At 41.1% G+C, this 18,920-nt stretch overlaps 1 protein-coding gene across 1 annotated transcript in view; it reads left to right on the top strand.

Annotated features, from left to right (window-relative positions):
* The first annotated feature begins 2,155 nt into the window (after positions 1-2,155).
* SAAL1 (serum amyloid A like 1) overlaps positions 2,156-18,920 on the top strand; it is a 24,121-nt gene continuing 7,356 nt past the window's right edge. The window contains exons 1-9 of the mRNA XM_003781152.2: positions 2,156-2,334; positions 4,467-4,580; positions 8,328-8,411; positions 11,512-11,591; positions 14,109-14,168; positions 14,285-14,400; positions 15,069-15,249; positions 18,453-18,535; positions 18,623-18,811. Coding sequence (XP_003781200.1) covers positions 2,200-2,334; positions 4,467-4,580; positions 8,328-8,411; positions 11,512-11,591; positions 14,109-14,168; positions 14,285-14,400; positions 15,069-15,249; positions 18,453-18,535; positions 18,623-18,811 — 1,042 coding nt within the window. The 5' untranslated portion in view covers positions 2,156-2,199. The remainder of the gene's footprint in view (positions 2,335-4,466; positions 4,581-8,327; positions 8,412-11,511; positions 11,592-14,108; positions 14,169-14,284; positions 14,401-15,068; positions 15,250-18,452; positions 18,536-18,622; positions 18,812-18,920) is intronic.

The following is an 18,920-nucleotide window of genomic DNA, read 5'->3' as shown; positions in this document are numbered from 1 at the left end:
AAAATTCAACAAGGAACGCTGATAATTCACCACAAAAAGAAATGTGTTTCCTCATGAGCTAGTTGCACATTGCATGTATGATCTTATTTAATCCTCACAACAACCCTCTTTGAGGTAGGCTCTCAGGTATATGAGTTGGGAAACATGCAACCCTGAGCCAGTTAGCAATAAGTGGCAGAAGCTGGAAGATGAGGGGCTGGTCTATGGGTCATTTGGTTTATGTTCTGAGTGGGGTGAAAGGAGAGTAGATATACCTAACACAATCATAACAGCTACATTTTCCAAGGCCATGTGTTATCTCATTGAATCCTCACCATGTGGTGTTTTCATATACAATTTGAAATATTTTCATCAAACTGGTTAACATAGCCTTTGTGTCATTTTCTTAGTTACTGTGTTAAGACGTTTATATTCTACTCTTAGAAGAAATGCAATGTTTTTAGCAAAGAAGTAAATTTTTGAACTCTATAGAGGGTTTTTTTTTTCATTAAACTTCCTCAGTGTCACCAGGTGAGGTGGCTCAGGCCTGTAATCCTAGCACTCTGGAAGACCAAGGTGGGTGGATTGCCTAAGCTTGCAGGTTCGAGACCAGCAAGAGCAACACCCTGTCTTTAAAGTAGCTGGGCATTGTGGTGGTCACCTATAGTCTCAACTACTCAGGAGGCTGAGACAAGAGAATCATTTGAGGGCTGGCTTTAGCTCATCGCTTCTTTCGGCAGTGCATTGCTTTTGATCCTCTGCATCTGGCAGAGCCGATTTGAGACCCACAGGCACTCCCCAGCCCTTTAAAAAAAAAGAAAGAAAAAAAAAGAATCATTTGAGCCCAAGAGTCTGAAGTTGCTGTGATCTATGACTCCACAGGCGCTCTACCGAGGGCCGTAAATCAGGTAAACAGCCCTGATAACAATAACCAATCAGAAGTTCACACGGTACTAACTCCAGCAAAGACCCCAACCACAGAAAGACAGGTAACCTATCAAAACCCCAGGCCTCTCCAATGACCAATAAGTAAACGCACACTGACTTCTTCCTCAGCCATTTTCCTTAGCATTTTATTGCAACCCATAATACCCTGTGAGAAAGTGTATAAAAGTTTTCCTGCCCTTTGTTTCAAGGCCACTCTTTTCTACAACCACTTTGATGGTGGGAATGACCCGAGCATATGCCTGAAAAGAATAAAACTACTTGGATTTCCAGGTGTGCATGGTTTCTTGGTGGCAAATCTGGTCCCTTCAGTTTTCTGCTTCAAATTATTGCTGTTTAACCATAGTTGACAATTCTGATGCCTCCCATTTCCGGCCACCGCAATCTGCCTCCAGCCAAGACAAACTGGCAGGATAGCTTCCCAGGTCTGTTGAGCCATATCCTGTGGTGCAAAGAACAAAGGACATTCCTCTATCCCTCCTGACCACTGGCCTGTGGCAGGGGTGCAGGTTTTAATTCCCATAAAGAGTATGGGAGGTTTTAAATAAACAGCTCATAAAACATTTTGCCTTTTTCCAGGCCATTCCCTCTGTTACACTCTGACATTTTCTTTCCATTCCAGAGAGCAGGGACATGTTCTACTCTGACATACATGCATAAAGCCAATTAAAGCTGTCACACAAACACTTTTTTTTTTTTTGAGACAAGTGCTTGCTCTGTAGAGCTCAAGTGATGTCATTGTAGCTTACTGAAACCTCAAACTCCTGGGTTCAAGAAATTCTCCTGCCTCAGCCTCCCAAGCAGCTGGGACTACAGGCACACATCACCACATACTGATAATGTTTTCTGTTTTTTATTAGAGACAGAGTCTTCCTCTTCCTCAGCTGGTCTCTAACTCCTGACCTCTAGATCCAGATCACAAATGGAATAGGTTAGATAGCTTTGAGATTCACATCTGTACTAGAGACGCTGACTTTTTCTCTGCTTCCTCCTCTCCCTTCCTCTTCCTTCTCCGATCAGGGAAGAGCACCTGGAGAAATAGACTATCTGGTTCAGTGACGGAGACAACTAACTAGGAGAAAGATTCCGTCCTGTGTGGGATGGGGTTGTGGAGACTAAGTCGTGTAGGCGGGCGCCCAGGCTGGCACGGCTCCCGACAGCAGAGGGCGCTGTGACCGAAGCCGCGTAGAGTGCGCCGGCGCTCTGGCACAAGGAAACCTGTCGCCTCCTCCGCGGCTTCCGGAGCGGTTCCCGCGCGTCTTGCGCGGCCAAGTCATGGACCGTAATCCTTCGCCGCCGCCGCCGGGTCGGGACGAGGAGGAGGAGGGGGAGGTGGCCGGGGGAGACTGCATAGGGGGCACGGTCTACAGCAAGCACTGGCTCTTCGGCGTCCTCAGCGGGCTCATCCAGGTGTGGAAACTCGCGCCACGAGTGGGCTTTCCCTCTATCTTCCAGTCACCCAGGCCCCGCTCCTGGCAGCCCCTCCTGCCCCGGAGCCGTCATCCCCACGGACCCTCCTCCCCAAGCCCGTGCTGCGGGGCCCCAAGCCCTGCCTTTCGGCCGCCTTGGGAAGCATACCCAGGGTCACTCGCGAGCCTCTCTAGACACAAAGGGGAGTCTAGCGGCAGAGATGCTGGAATGCTTGTGGTTATATTTTACTTTTGCAAATCCTCCCCAAATATGTGACCGTGTAAATACATTCCTCGGATTTTGTTCCCCATTCCCCCTGTTGTTTCTGAAGCCCAGATCCTAATTTTATTTATGCCATGGACAGTTCTTGCATCAAAAACGCGGCTTCCCTTACTAGCTAGCAGTTTGAGCAAGTCAGTTAGCTGCTCAGAGTCTCTATTTCTCTCTTTAATTTCTATAAAATGGAATTATAATATTCATATTAGTATATATAGAGTTATTATGTAGTTAAATGTGATTATATTAGTATATATAGGGTTATTGTGTAGTTAAATGTAGTTATGGCCATGGAGGGTGTAGCATGTTCGGTTGATAGGGGCTCTCAGTAAACGGGAGTTTTCTTCTCCCCACCTTTTCCTAACTGGTCTCCAGTCCATTTTCTACACAGCTTCCAGAATAATCTTCCTTAGAAACGGCTGTTAATGATACTCTTCTTAGTTCCTATTGCTTGTATGAGAAAAATGTGTATTTCTTAGCTTGGAATCCGGTGCTCTTTGCAACTTTTCTAGCCTCATCTGCCCGTGATACACTCACTGTTCCATCAACACTAATTCCCAAACAGGCAACTAGATCTTTTCGTAACGCTGAATTCTTGTATTTCCCTCTGAATGCTCTTTCCCCCTTCTTCACATGACAAACTACTATTCCTCCCAACATTTAGCTCAAATATCACCTCCTATGAGAGGTGTTCCTCCGCTTCTGCCAGGATTAGGTCATTGATCCATCATTTTTGCTGCCATAACTTTGTCCCCAATTCAGTTGTGAGGCTGTTTACATGTCTTTCCCCCACTGGATCCTTAATTGCTTAAATGCAAAGGATTTTATCTTACTCATTTTTGTATTTCTATCCCAATGCCTAGCAATAGTATGTAGTATTTACTTTATGAATGTTGAATAAATAGGTCTACCCAAGGCACTAATTTTTTTAAAACAAATTTTTGCAAGAAATCTTTGATGAAAGTCTCTTTGTGATCTCTAAGTAATCTGGATTAATATTATATTAACTGTTTACTTAACATTGTCAATACGTTCTTGAAAACTGTAAGTGAAGTGAATGCCTGATAACCACTTTTATCAGGCATTTATTTATTTATATAGGCTAATTGATAAATAAACAAGAGTTAATTTCCTAAGCCATATTTCTTGACAGAAAAACATAAATAAGTTTCTAAATGAAGACCCCCCCAAACACTTCCAATATTAAACATTAACATAAATGTGAGCTATATATACATTGAAGAAAGATAAACAAAAATAAATAATTACCCAATTTTTGATGAATCAGTTGAATGAAAGCAGTCATAGTTGTATTGGGTTAAATAAACAATTAAATGTTTCCTAAGTGAAAATTATAAGGAACCACATAGTTCAAAAACAATGAAAAATATGGCAGGCTTCCTGAGTGCTTTCATACCATATCATTTATTGTTGTATGTGTATATGAAATGAGAAAGTAGACAATAGTACAGTCTTTTTATTTTATAATAAATAATAGTTTGTTTTCATTTTCCAACCTGCTTATTCTACTTGAGGGTCAAGAATGGCTAGAACCTATTCTGGCAGCTCAGGACGTGAGGCAGGAACCAACCCTGGACAGGATACCATCCCTTGGCCGATGCACTTACATACATACCCACACTCAGACTGGGACCATATAGATGCACCAATTAACCTAATGTGCACATCCTTAAACTATGGGAGGAAACTGAAATACCCGGAGCAGACCTATGCAGACCTGGGAGAATGTGCAAGCTCCACACAGACAGTAGCCCAGCTGAGAATTGACAAAATGTTTTTCAAGGAGTGCTTTGGACAACTTTTATTCATCTGTTTTCATCCCTGTGTTTCTGAAGATTGTCAGCCCTGAAAATGCCAAATCCAGCTCAGATGATGAGGAACAGCAGATGGAGCTTGATGAAGAAATGGAGAATGAAATTTGCAGAGTATGGGACATGTCAATGGATGAGGTATGAAGCTGGAAATGAAACTCTGAAAAGACTGCTGGGTGAGGAGGTGGTGAAGGGAATTTTTAAAAAGTCCTTTTGTCTGGGGAAAAGCTTTACTGAGTGTCTGTAGTCACTCCCATATAAGGTATAGGGAATGAAGTTCCAGGAGCTGTAAATGCTAAACTTTTGTCTTCGAGGCTGTTGGATCAGAGCACTCATTAGATATGGGCTAAATATACAGCCATTATGAATGCTTGAGCACACAGGCTCGGCCAGCTAAGTTCTGATATTTATCTACCTAAAAGGCCTTATATTTGAGAACAGATTAGGAGTTAGAAGACCACTGATAAGGCTAGGTTCAGTGACTCACGCTGGGAGGCTAAGGCAGGAGGATTGCCTGAGCTCACAGGTTCAAGACCAGCCTGAGCCAGAATGAGACCTCGTCTCTAAAAATAGCTGGGCACTGTGGCCCGTGCCTGTAGTCCCAGCTATTTGAGGGGCTGAGGCAAGAAAATCACTTGATTCCAAGAGTTGGAGGTTGCTGTGAACTATGACAAGTCCTCTTGGGCTTAGGCAATCCACTTACCTCAGCCTCCTGAGTAGCTGGGAGTACAGGTGCCCACCACTGATGCCTGGCCAGTTTTTTTTAATTTTTAGTAGTGACAGGGTCTCACTCTTGCGCAGGCTGGTCTTGAACTCCTGAGATGAAGCAGTCTTCCAGTCTTGGTCTCCCAGAGTGCTAGGATTATAGGTGTGTGCCATTGTGCCCAGCCTTAAAAAAACTTAAGTATTTTTAGGTATCTGTCAATCATTTAAAAATTTTTTTAAAGAAACAGAACGTGTTTTTTAAATGAAATACTATTAGTATGAAACTCTCAGACTTAGAGGAACAGAGCTGCTGTTTAAATTAGGTGATTAGTGGAAGGAAAGGTTGTGTTCTTTGGCCTCTGCTTTGCCCTCTATGTGCTCTTGAGGCACCTCTGTAGAACTGAGCTCTTCATGGATCCCTGGGGTCTCTGGCACAAAGTCCTTTCAGCGATGTTACATCTTAGCCTTGTCTCCTGTCAGTCTGTGACCATCAATTCAGTATAAGGACTTGAGCCCTCCAGATACTTCCTGTACTTTCATGTGTCTATGCACTGTTCCTGCCACTCTACCTGGAATGGCTTCCAGCTAGTAAAACCCTTGTCATTATTTGTGGCCCAGCTTAAAATGTCACCTCCTCTGTGATGCAGCCCTACACACTTTAGGCAGAATTAACCTCTCTTATTTCTGTGCCCCCATAGAATGTTTCACTCTGTTGCATAACTTGTTACTCAGTGATTCTTTTGAGTCTGTGTGTCTCCTGATTTAAGTTCCTTCTCCTCAAAGCATAATGTCACTTATTGAGAAGTATTTTCTCTGATATATCTGAACTAGCCCCCTTGTCTTGGCTTCTAGCACATCTTTTTTCTTTCTAGCACTTACAAATTATATAGTTTAGTTGTTTGTAGTTTGTTCAATTTTCTGGAATGAAAATTCCATGGGACTGAGCCCTCATTTAGCTTGTTCATGTGTGTCCACAGAGCCTAAAACACCGCCTTTTAAGTTTTTCAGTAAATATTTGAAGAATAATGAATAAATGAATGAACTTCAGCGGTAGCGTGGTATAGGGGTTAAAAACATAGCTTGACTGGGTGTAGTGCAATGCACCCAGTTTGAAGCTGCAGTGAGCTATGTTCGTGTTTATGAATAGCCACTGCATTCCAGCCTAGGCAGCATACTGTGACCTAATCTTTTTTTTTTTTTTTTTTTTTTTGCAGCTTTTGGCCGGGGCTGGGTTTGAACGCACCACCTCTGGCATATGGGACTGGCACCCTACTCCTTTGAGCCATAGGTGCCACCCAACCTAATCTTATCACTTCACTATGTCTGGCATTTAATACTTGTTCAGTGACTGTTAATTGTCATTATTATTATTATTGGTGTTGCTATTGTTAGGCTACCCTTGTACTACAGGAATTAACTGTCATTAAATTTTAAAATTCCTGTGTGTGGCTGGGTGCAGTGGCTCACACCTGTAATCCTAGCACTCTGGGAGGATGGCCAGATTGCTTGAGCTTAGGAGTGCAAGACCAGCCTGAGCAAGAGCAAGACCCTGTCTCTATTAAACATAGAAAAATTAGCTGGGCGTGGTGGTCATGCCTGTAGTCCCAGCTACTAGGGCAGCTGAGGTAAAAGAAGATTGCTCGAGTCCAGGAATTTGAGGTTGCTGTGAGCTATGATGCCATGGCACTTTACCCAGGGCAACAGAGTGAGACTGTCTCAGAATAGATAGATAGATAGAAAGAAATTCCTGCATGTTACAAAGAACTGCTGACATGGCAAACAGTTGGATTGCTTACAGTGGTGAGCATCTACTTTTAGGACTTTGAATTTGGGGCGGTGCCTGTGGCTCAAAGGAATAGGGCACCGGCCCCATATGCTGGAGGTGGCAGGTTCAAACCCAGCCCTGGCCAAAAACTGCAAAAAAAAAGGGACTTTGAATTTGGAGTGTATCTTTGAAAATACTGTTTTATCTGACCATTGTCTTTTAATAAGTAGAGTTGTTTCTTCCAGTCAGCAGTCATGCAGATTACCTCAGTTTCAGCTGCTTTGGAGGGTAATTGCCTCTTTGAGTTGCCCTCCGGTCCTTCTATGTGAATTTTCACATAAGCTGTGCAGTATCTGTTTTAAGTTAAACCTTCCCGAATATACACCTCAAATTTGGTGAAAATGTGAGGCAATGGAGAGCTAGAAACTTATTTTCATTTATATGTTTTATAAAGTGAGTCCCCGCTGCTACTGATTTTTATGTCCCCATTCTTGGGTGAGATTTGGCCTATTTGTGGTCGCATGTCCACTCCAGACTCATTCTCCTGTGTGGTGTGCCTCTTTAGTTGCTGTGGAGTGGGCAGACTCTGGGAAGAAGGTATGAGGGTCGCAGTTACACTGTGATCTGAATTTTTTTTCTATTGAGGATTTTGAAAACACGTATCTGATTTTGAACATGACTCAGTAGCAGTTCTCACTTATTTCCCCTATTGTGTTTTTAGCTCTTAGAAGATAGGAAACATGAGTTTTATTCTTTTGCTTTATTTACAGCTTCTAGCATAATACTTAATATGGAGTCAACAAATGTGTTAATAAGGATTCCCGGTGGGTAAAAAAATCACTAAGGGAAATAGGTTCAGGGCAGGAGAAAGGAGGCTAATTCTCCAGAGTATCACAGTTAATTTACATTTGTTTATGGAATTGTTCATTGTCTGGGACCAGATACCACAAAGTTTCTCTAACATAACTTTTATTTGTTCATACGATTTCTTTTTTTTCTGAAACAGAGTCTCACTCTGTTGCCCAGGCTAGAGTGCCATCACCTTAGCCTAGCTGACAGCAACCTCCAACTCCTGGGTCTAACTAGTTCTCCTGCCTCAGCCTCCCAAGTACCTGGAGATTGCAGGCACCCACCACAATGCCTGGCTCATTTTTCTATTTTGAGTAGAGCCGAGGTCTTGCATTTGCTCAGGCTGCTTTTGAACTCCTGAGCTCAAGCAATCCTCCCACCTCAGATAGGATTAGGGCATGAACCACTGCACCGAGCCTGTTCACATAGTTCTTAACTTTATGGTTTGTTTTTTTCTTATTTTTGAATGGAGGTTATATCAAGTTAAATTATTTTATGGTTATCTAAGCTATAGGATGTAAACAGGAATATTCAATATCCAAGTTAATAATCACTTTTATTTTTAGGATGTGGCTTTATTTCTCCAAGAATTTAATGCTCCTGATATATTTATGGGAATACTGGCCAAATCCAAGTGTCCTCGATTGAGAGTAAGTATGTACTAGGTAATGTGCTATTTTAAATTATTAGAGCAGGGGTCCTCAAACTTTTTAAACAGGGGGCCAGTTCACTGTCCCTCAGACCATTGGAGGGCTGGACTGCAGGCCAGGCAGCGGTGGCAAAAACACCCAGCGGGCCAGATAAATGTCCTAGGTGGGCTGTAGTTTGAGGACGCCTGTATTAGAGTTTAATAATTATTATTTTATAACAGTATAAACCAGTTAGGGATAACCCTGTTATTCTGCTAATATGTAGAAGAACAGGGTCCAATGCCCTTTTTTCGTTGCTCTTTTTTTTTTTTTTTTGAGACAGAGCCTCAAGCTGTCCCCCTGGGTAGAGTGCTGTGGCATCTCAGCTCATAGCAACCTCCAACTCCTGGGCTCAAGTGAGTCTCTTGCCTCAGCCTCCCAAGTAGCTGGGACCACAGGCGCCTGCCACAGTGCCCGGCTATTTTTTGGTTGTAGTTGTCATTGTTGTTTCCAGGCCTGGGCTGGATTTGAACCTGCCAGCTTAGGTATATGTGGCTGGCACCTTAGCTGCTTGGGCCACAGGCGCCGAGCCTTCATTGTTCTTTTTTACTCACAAAACCATCTGTTGCTTAAAAACTATTCAGAACTTAACCTGTCACTCAAGACTTCCACAGTCTGTACCTAAGTCATCTTTCTACCATACAATCTCCTTTCCAGGTGCCCTGCTGGTTTAGCTAGGTCTGGCTACTCCCTGTCTCACCACCTTACTATGGTTACATCTCCTTGCCTCCCTTTGTGTGCCTTCTGTCCCCTCTCAATATTTGTATCTGTTCAAGGTGGCACTTTTCTGCCATGCCTTCCCAAATGAGTAAGCTATCAGCAGTCACTGCTAATTGTAAACTACCAAGAACAATAGTTAAAGACTAGATGAGAGGTCTTTACCTCCTGTGCAGTGTGCTGTGCATATCATGAATGGTTAGTAAATACCTACTGAATAATTATAATCACAAATAACTGCTATTTACTGAGTGTTTGTTTTTACTACTCCTATGAGACACACTTTTAAAGAACTAAGTTTTAGACGAAGGTATATGTCCAGGGTCATATAGCTAGAAAAGAATGGAGCTGGGATTTGAGCCTAGGCATGACTGCAGTATAACCACTGTGCTGTATTGCCTCTCTTTCTTTAAGATTATAAAATGGAGACTTCTATAGTATATTTTCACAAATTGAATGTTCTATTAAAATTTTTGTTTAGCAGAATGTCCCACAATTAGGGCTTTTTAGCCACTTTTCTCTTGGGTCTTTATATTAATATAAAGATTTAACAATTAAGTGACTTTTTTTTCTCAATTTTTCTGTCTTAAATATATTGACTCATGATTAGTACTTAAAAAGATAAGCTTATGTCAGGAATGGTACCTGTTAGGAATTCGTCATATCTTAATATATGTCTGCTATAGCCACAATCTACCGCAGCAGTGTTTTTCAGCCTTGCAGCACATTAGAATCACTTAGGATATGGGCTTTCAAACTTTGGCATGTCCCAGCATCACTGATGGCTGAGCCTGCCTCCCGAGTTTCTGACTCAGTTGGTCATGGGTAGGGTCTGGGATTTCCAGGAGATCAATTAAAACAATTTCTAAGTGTGAGGCTCCAGGCAGCTTTTAAAGTTCCCAGGTGATTTCCAATGAATGGTCAAGACTGAGAAACTTGATTAGGAAGTCTGATTAGAAATTCTATTATTTCTTCCTTAGTTTATAAAGGAAATGTATGTGTTTCTGTCCTGCCCCTACTCTCTTTTAATCTTTTCCCAACATTTTACCACTAATGTTTTGTTGAAATTCCATTTTTGTAGCTTCAAAGCCACTTTCTGGTCTCTGATCTCTTTAGTTTCTCTTTTTTCACTTCCATTGACTTTTTTCTTTCTTCCTTTTTTTTTTGAGATAGCATCTCAAGTTGTCACCCTTAGTAGAATGCTGTGAGCTGTATTTAAGTGCTATCCCATGGCAGTAGATAACTATGACAGCTACTAAGTGCAGATAAGCATAGACAGTGTGGGTAGCCTGGAAAGAGGATTCACATCTGGGTGGGACTACATGAAATTTCATCAGGCAATTCAGAAAGGTATGTAATTTAAAACATAGGAATTGGGGCTGGGCAAGGTGTCTCGCACCTGTAATTCTAGCACTCTGGGAGGCCTAGGTGGGTGAATTGCCTGAGCTTATGGGTTCAAGACCAACCTGAGTTAGAGTGAGACCCCGTCTCTAAAAATAGCTGGACGTTGTGGTTGGCCCCTATAGTTCGGCTATTTGGAAGGCTGAGGCAAGAGAATCTTTTGAGCCCAAGAGTCTGAGGTTGCTTTGAGCTATGACGCCTCATAACTCTACCAAGGGCAACAGAGCATGACTCTGTCTCAAAAGAAAAAAAAATAAAAATAAAAATAAATATATATATGTATGTATATATGTGAATTTATATGAATTGTTTATTTCTGGAATTATCTACTTAATATTTTTGGACCAAGGTTGACTACAGGTAACTGAAACTGCAGATAACAGGGAAACTACTATAATGCATTATGCATCTTGCTGCCAGCATAATCTTCTAAGATATTGTTTGAGTATATTGTCTCCCCTTCTTGAATACCAAATAACCTCCAAGATTAAGTCTTACTCTTCAGATGGCATTCACAGCTACTTATCTTGATCCTGTATCAGCTGCATTTCTCTCATGCTATTCACCCACTTTGTTCTAAGCAGAATACTGTCTACTGTATTGGCCTCAAGCATCATTCCCTTCCTGCCTTTACTGATACTCTCCCCTTGTTTGCACATCTTTCTTCTTTTTGTGTATCTGAATCATTTAAAGACTCATTTCATCCATACGATTTCTTCTTCCATAGTTCCTTCTTTGGACCTTTCTTTTTCTTTTTCATCTCTTTTCAAATACTGTAAACTGGTCAGGTTAGGGTGCAGGCAATATTTGTACTTCCATATCCTGCCTCCCTTCCTCCTCTCCTCAAAACTTAGCTCCCTGAAAGTTTTTCTTCAAGTTGTTATTTTTATGTTTTTGTCTTTTACCTTGAAGCCATTGTGACCTGTGAAATTTAATTCGGCAGGAAATCTGTGTGGGAATTTTAGGTAATATGGCCTGTTTCCAGGAGATATGTGCGTCTATCAGCAGTGATAAAAATCTTGGGTAAGTCTTACATAGCAGTTGTTTTTTAAATACATACCTAACGTAATTGTCATACGTAGAGGAGATAGGAAAATGTGAAGTGTAGTCCTGCTTTGTCTTGATGATCCCTCTCCAGGAACCTAATTGTATAATGATGATACCAGGGGCTTGCTCACTGTATTCGGGCATGTTTCAAGATTTAAGCCTGTTTTCTTCATCAGTAGTAAAGGGACCTAAATCATCAACAGGTGGTAAGCTAGATAGGCGAAGAACCTATGGGGCAACACTTGTAGATAGAAGCAGCTGACTAGAATCTGAAACAATCTGGGCACAGGGAATCTAAGGACTTAGAGAACTAGAGGCTGGAGAAGGTAGATTTGTTGCAGTGTCATCCTCAGAGCTCCGACTTACATCAGAGAGTAGCACTTCCCAACAGTGTAGGAAATAAAGGGTTGTTTTTATGACTAAAAGGCTTTGGTACTTCTGCTTGGAGGCTACTTTTCTACATGTGGGAAATTTCTGGGGAGATAGTTTTTTTTTTGTTGTTTTGAGACAGAATCTTAAGCTGTCACCCTCAGTAGAGTGCCATGGCGTCAGAGCTCACACCAACCTCAAACTCTTTGGCTTAAGTGATTATCTTACCTCAGCCTCCCAAGTAGCTGGGACTACAGGTGCCCGCCCCAATGCCCAGTTATTTTTGTTGTTGTTGTTGCAGTTGTCATTGTTGTCAAGCTGGTCCGGACCAGGTTTGAACCCTCCAGACTGGTGTATGTGGCCAGCGCCCTACCCACTGAGCTACAGGCGCCACCAGAGATAGTTTTTTAATGGTGGAAACCCTAGTGATTACTTTAGGAGGGCGGAGAATACCCAAAAATTATACGTCAAATTTTGTGGGTATATCTATTTTCTAGGCAGAAGGTTCATGGCTGTTAATCAGAATATCAAGGAAATTTGTGCCCAAAATAGGCTAAGAAAACCATTCTAAGCAGTTCTTGTCAGATCTGGGACCATGAGGATTTATCACAGAATTCAAATACCTGGGTCTCTAAAAAAAGAAGAGGTGATTACATCTTCTAGATGGGGACTTTGAGATCCTGGGTCAAGGTATTTATTCCTCAGTTATTTACAGTCATTCATGGAGTAAATGACTCAGAATCACATTTGGTCTCTTGCCTTCTCTGTCAAAAATCTGTTAATGAAAAATATTAAGTTTTTAAAGTTTTTTTTTTTTTTTTGAGATGGAGCCTCAAGCTATCCCCCTGGGTAGAGTGCCATGGCATCACGCTCACAGCAACCTCCAACTCCTGGGCTCAAGCGAGTCTCCTGCCTCAGCCTCCCAAGTAGCTGGGACTACAGGCGCCCGCCACAACATCTGGCCATTTTTTGGTTGCAGCCATCATTGTTGTTAGGCGGGTCTGGGCTGGGGATTTGAACCCGCCACCTTAGCCGCTTGAGCCACAGGCGCCGAGCCAAGTTTTTAAAGTTTAATTAAATGTTTATCCTAATATTAATATGGAACAGTTTACAATGCTAATCGGATATGAATTTGTTCAACCACTTTAGAACATTATCTAGTCAAGTTGGAAGATATGTTTACGCTGTGACCCCCTGATAGGTTTTTAATAAGAGAAACTGTGCACATGGACGTTGGGATACTCATACAGATATTATAGGAGGATTGCTTGAAATAGGTCAAAACTGGAATCAACCCAAATGTCCATAAAAATAGTCTGAAAAACTAAATTGTGTTATAGTCATACGATGGAGTGTTATATAGCAATGAATCAAAGAACAATAGCTACAGGAACATTGTGAGAGAATCTTATGTACATGGTTTTGAGCTAAACCAACTAAGACTCAAAAGGACAAGTACAATATAATTTTTTTTGTATAAAGTACAAGAGCAAAACCAGAAATATATGAAGTAATAAAAGTATAGACAAAGTAAGGATATGAGCTGGAAAACTCAGGATGGTAATCATTTCTGGAAAGGAAGGAAAACTGTGGGGCTGAGCACAGTGGCTCACACCTGTAATTCTAGCACTCTGGGAGGCTGAGGCGGGTGGATAGCTTGAGCTGAGGAGTTGGAGACCATCCTGAGCGAGAGCAAGGCCCTATTTCTACTAAAAATAGAAAAACTAGCCAGGTGTTGTGGCGAGCCCCTGTAGTCCCAGCTACTAGGAGACTGAGGCAAGAGGATCGCTTGAGCCTAAGAATTTGAGGTTGCTATGAACTTTGATACCATAGCCCTCAACCCCAGGGCAACTGAATGTCTAAAAAGAAAGGAAAAAAGAAAGAATTGTGATTTGAAATGGATGCATGGGGGGCTGTGGAGATGTAGCACTGTGCTATTTCTTAGAGACATGAGCATTCACTTTGTAATTATTCATTAACTGTAGAGTTGTATGTTATAGGGCTTCATATATACATATATATATACTGTATTTCACAGTAAGAGTTTTCACAAAATTATGTAACAACTCTGATATTTGAAATGTAAGAAGTTAAGCATATACTTTTGCTGTTTTATTTTTGTAGGCAGGTGTTACTGCACTGTTTGTATGATTCAGACCCACCTACTCTGCTGGAAACAAGCAGGTATCCTTTTTTCTTTAAGGATTCCGTAAAGTTACCCACAAGAGAATCTAGGAAAATCGAGTAATTTCCTTTACTGTTTTTGAGAAGTAGACATTAAACGTACATTTATCATGTAGGTTGTTGCTTACTTGCCTTTCCCAGACAGAAGTGGCCAATGTCTGGGTTGAAAGGATCCGGGAACATCCAGCTATTTATGATAGCATTTGCTTCATCATGTCAAGTTCAACAAATGGTAAGTCACCCTGTAATCTAGGAAAAATGTTTTAGATTTTATTTAATTGTTAGGAAACCTTATAAGTATTTCTAGAAGTCACTTTTTAAAAAAAAGGCTGAGTACTAGATGAGAAAGTTTTTTCAATTCAAGATATAAAATTTCTTTTTAAACTTCTGGAACACAGATGAAGTCCTCATTTAAAAATGAAGGAAGGCTGGAAGGCTGGGCACAGTGGCTCCTGCCTGTATCCTAGTAGTTTGGAAGGCTAAATTGGAAGGATCACTTGAGCCGAGGAGTCTAAGACCAGCCTGGGCAACATGGAGAGACCTTTCCTTACAAAATACAGGAAAAAAATTAGCTGGGCACGTACCTATGGTCTTGGTTACTCTCGAAGCTGAGGCAGGAGGGTCACTTGAGCCCAGGAATTTATGGCTGCAGTAAACTGTGATTGTACCGCTGTACTCATACCAGCTTGGACAACAAAGTGAGACCTTATCTCAAAAAAAAAAAAAAAAAAAGGAAAGAAAGAAAATAAGCAAATTTAGATATAAGAAGTGAACAGATCAACCTTGGAGCAAGTACTGTTTTGGCAAGATTTGCCTTCTTAGAATAGCTTTAGGAATATTGTTTAAAGTCATTACTTTGAACATTTTTTCTTACTTTAATATTTGTTTTGTTCTTTGCAGTTGATTTGCTGGTGAAGGTGGGGGAGGTTGTGGACAAGCTCTTTGATTTGGATGAGAAACTAATGTTGGAATGGATTAGAAATGGAGCTGCTCAGGCTCTGGACCAACCCCAGGAAGATTCTGAAGAGCAGCCAGTGTATAGGATTGTGCCCTGTATACTTGAAGCTGCTAAACAAGTACGGTCAGTGAGCTCTTTTGTGCAAAATATTCTGGGAAAATCCAATTGCTGGAAGTATTCATAGATATAAAATTCTTCTCTGATTCTGTTTGAAAGAATGAAGTATACAACCAATCTTTATTAGGTCACACTAGTAATATTTGTGATGGCAATTGTCTTAGTTCATTTGTATTAGTATAAAAGAATACCTAAGGCTAGGTGATTTATATAGAAAAGAGACTTATTTGGCTCACACTTCTTGCACACTATGTGCAAGTAGCATGGCACCAGCATATGCTTCTAGTGAAGGACTCAGCTTCCCCTCATGGTGCCTGCCAAGGTATGCAGAGATCACAGGGTGAGAGGAAGCAAGCTAGGGCAAGTTCTAGGCTCTTTGTACCAACCAACTCTCTAGGGAACTAATAGAGTGAGAACTCATTCATTACTGCAAGGACAAGAATAAGGATGGCACCAGACTTTTTCAGGGATTAGTCTCCATGACCCCGTCATTTCCCATTGGGCCTTACCTTCAACATTAGGGATCAGATTTTAGCATGAGGTTTAGAAGACAGAAGGCCAAACTATAGCAACAGTATCTTTGCTCTTTGCAAGAGTGGTAATCGTTAACAAAGTTCTTGTCCTGGCTCAGCGCCTGTAGCACATTGGTTACGGTGCCAGCTACATACACCAAGGCTGGTGGGTTTGAATCCAACCTGGGCCAGCTAAAATAACAATGACAACTGCAACAAAAAATGGCCAGTCGTTGTGGCAGGTGCCTGTAGTCCCAGCTGCTGGAAGATTGAGGCAAGAGAATCGCTTAAGCCCAAGAGTCTGAGGTTGCTATGAGCTGTGATGTTACAGCACTCTACTGAAGGCAACAAAGTGAGAGTCTGTCTCAAAAATAAAAAGTTCTTGTTGTCCTGTCATTTAGCTGTAGGCTATTATTCAGCATTAATTGTGGTTTCTGTTTTTATCATCAGCAATTTTATGATGTAATTTATGTGTGTAATTTAAAACAAAGAGAAGTGATTTTCTTGTGTTTTATTTTACATTGAACATTTAACAACTTCTTCAATTAATGTTGGACATCATTTTTTTCTCACTCCTTGTATATATATGCCAGTCTTCGACAACTGACTGAGTTTTGAACTTTAGTGTCTTCCCAAGAGAGATTGCTAAGTCTTATAGGTTGTTAAATCTGTTTATTGATAGTCACTAGAAAATTGATTTTTGAATTGGTCTGCTTAGTGGGCAGTAGTGCATTCTTCCTGCTCAATAAGCCACCTTAATACCTATTAATTTTATGTTCTTTATCCAAATGAGGATTAAATTCTTCATTTTCCCCCCAAACCTCCTTTGTCAGTCTTCTCAATCTCAATAGATCATATAGTCGTTATCCCACTTAAATAATGTAGAAGAAGAAATGGAGGAGCCATTATTGAGTCTTTCTCACCGTAGTCTTGTCTTATGGCCGATTTCCAAGGCTTGTTCCTGACTTTTCCTAGGAATCCATTCATGCCCACCTTGCCACTGTTGTGTCTCACCTGGAGAACTGTCACATTCTCTTACCTGAGTCCTGTGGTTCTAGGCTTGCTCCTTCCAAACCTATACACTTCAAAGCTGTCTTTGCACAGTGTCTACTCACTCACTCGTCTTCTCATTTGCATGCTTCAAACTTTCCAGTTGGCCTTGCTTAGGGTAAGATGTAGATTTTTTAAAAATACAGTTTATAAGGTCATCCACGGTACCTCTCCATCCTTGTTCCTTGTACTCTGTGTTTCATCTGTGTGAAATTTTCTTCATTTCTTCAACTGAACCAAGCTCTCTTGCCTCCAAGCCTTTGCACAGTATGTCTTCCCTGTCTCAAATACTGCCTTTCAGGTTTCTATATAAACATCATTTTTCTTTTACCTTGCCTGACCCTCCAAACTAAATTAAATCTTCTTGCTTTATGGTCTTCTAGCCACTGGAACTTCTTCTAGTGCTATTTTTATATTACTTTATTGTAATTGCCCCTTTAATTATCTTCTGTCCTTTTAGACTATAAACTTTATGAAGATAGGAATAATGTCTTATACATCTGTTTACCCAGCCCCTGACATAGTGCATGAAAGTAGTTGACACTTAAATAAATATTTGCTGAAACATCATTTTAATTTGTTGCTTTTCACTTAATAGTTTGGTTTGAGTTTTTAGATTTTGAGTTTCTGAGAATCCCAACTGTTGATCATAAGAATTATATGGTTTCAGTGTTCTCACATGGGAGCTAGGATAATCCTAAGAAGTTTTTTTTTTTGAGACAGAGTCTTACTCTGTCACCCTCAGTAGAGTGCTATGGCGTCACTTAACCTCCATCTCCTGGGCTTAAGCAATTCTCTTGCCTCAGCCTCATGAGTAGCTGGGACTACAGGTGCCTGCCACAATGCCTGGCTATTTTTTGTTGCAGTTGCCACTGCTTTTTCAGCTAGCAGAGGCTGGGTTTGAACCCGCCACTCTCAATATATGGGGCCAGTGCCCTACCCGCTGAGCAACAGGCACCGCCCAATCTTAAGAAGTTTTTTTTTTTTTTTGAGACAGAGCCTCAAGCTGTCCCCCTGGGTAGATTGCTATGGCATCACAGCTCACAGCAACCTCCAACTCCTGTGCTCAAGCGAGTCTCTTGCCTCAGCCTTCCACAGGCGCCCACCACAAGGCCCGGCTATTTTTTGGTTGCAGCCATCATTGTTGTTTGGCAGGCCCGAGGCTGGATTCGAACTCGCCACCTTAGGTGTATGTGGCTGGCGCCTTAGCCACTTGAGCCACAGGTGCCGAGCCTTAAGAAGTTTTAAGAACATCGGTATTGTTGATTCTGGGTGCAGTGGACCTTACATTGATAGAAAAGGCTCAGTAATTTTTTATTCTAATTATTCAAGTAAACCAGAAGTAGTATCAACAAGGTCTCTGCATACTGCTTTTATGAGATAAAGCCAAAATCAGTTTTTGTCTCTTGTCTGGTATGTATTGATTATATTATATAATATTTATTTGTTTTGTTTTGCTGTTTTTCCTACTAGAATTTAAGCTCTGCTGAGCACAGAAATTTTATTCTGTTCTCCCTTTTATCCTCAGGACAGGATAGGAGAGGTCAGGATAGGTCAGGCTAGCAGAGAGTAATAAATACTCTTTGAATTAAAGTAGTCCCCTGGATAGATGTAGAGTTGTTGATTCAATACTTTTGCTTTTTTTAGTTCTGAAAATACAGAAGGGCTTGATGTTTACATGCATATCTTACAGCTGCTTACCACAGTGGATGATGGAATTCAAGCAATTGGTAAGGTGTTTATTGAGATGTACTGTAGTTACTCATTTAATTGCTTGCTGCTTTTAAATTACTACTTTCTTTATCATCTTTATTAAGTACAGTCTCCCGACACTGGAAAAGACACATGGAACTTACTTTTTGACCTGGTTTGTCATGAATTCTGCCAGTCTGATGATCCGCCCATCATTGTTCAAGAACAGAAGACAGTGCTAGCCTCTGTTTTTTCAGTGTTGTCTGCCATCTATGCTTCTCAAGCTGAACAAGAGTATCTAAAGATAGAAAAGGGCAAGTATCATTTTGGTTTACCTAAATTAAATTCTAGTCTATCAGATTTTAAAGTCCACTCTCGCATTTGTTGTTCATTTGGTTTATTTCTTCATCTTTTTTTTTTTTT

This window comes from Otolemur garnettii, unplaced genomic scaffold, assembly GCF_000181295.1.
Source record: "Otolemur garnettii isolate 467f Iridium unplaced genomic scaffold, OtoGar3 scaffold00001, whole genome shotgun sequence".
In the NCBI taxonomy this organism is placed as follows: Eukaryota; Metazoa; Chordata; class Mammalia; order Primates; family Galagidae; genus Otolemur; species Otolemur garnettii.
Note: the sequence above shows the minus strand (reverse complement) of the source record. Positions and strands in the feature narration are given on the sequence as shown.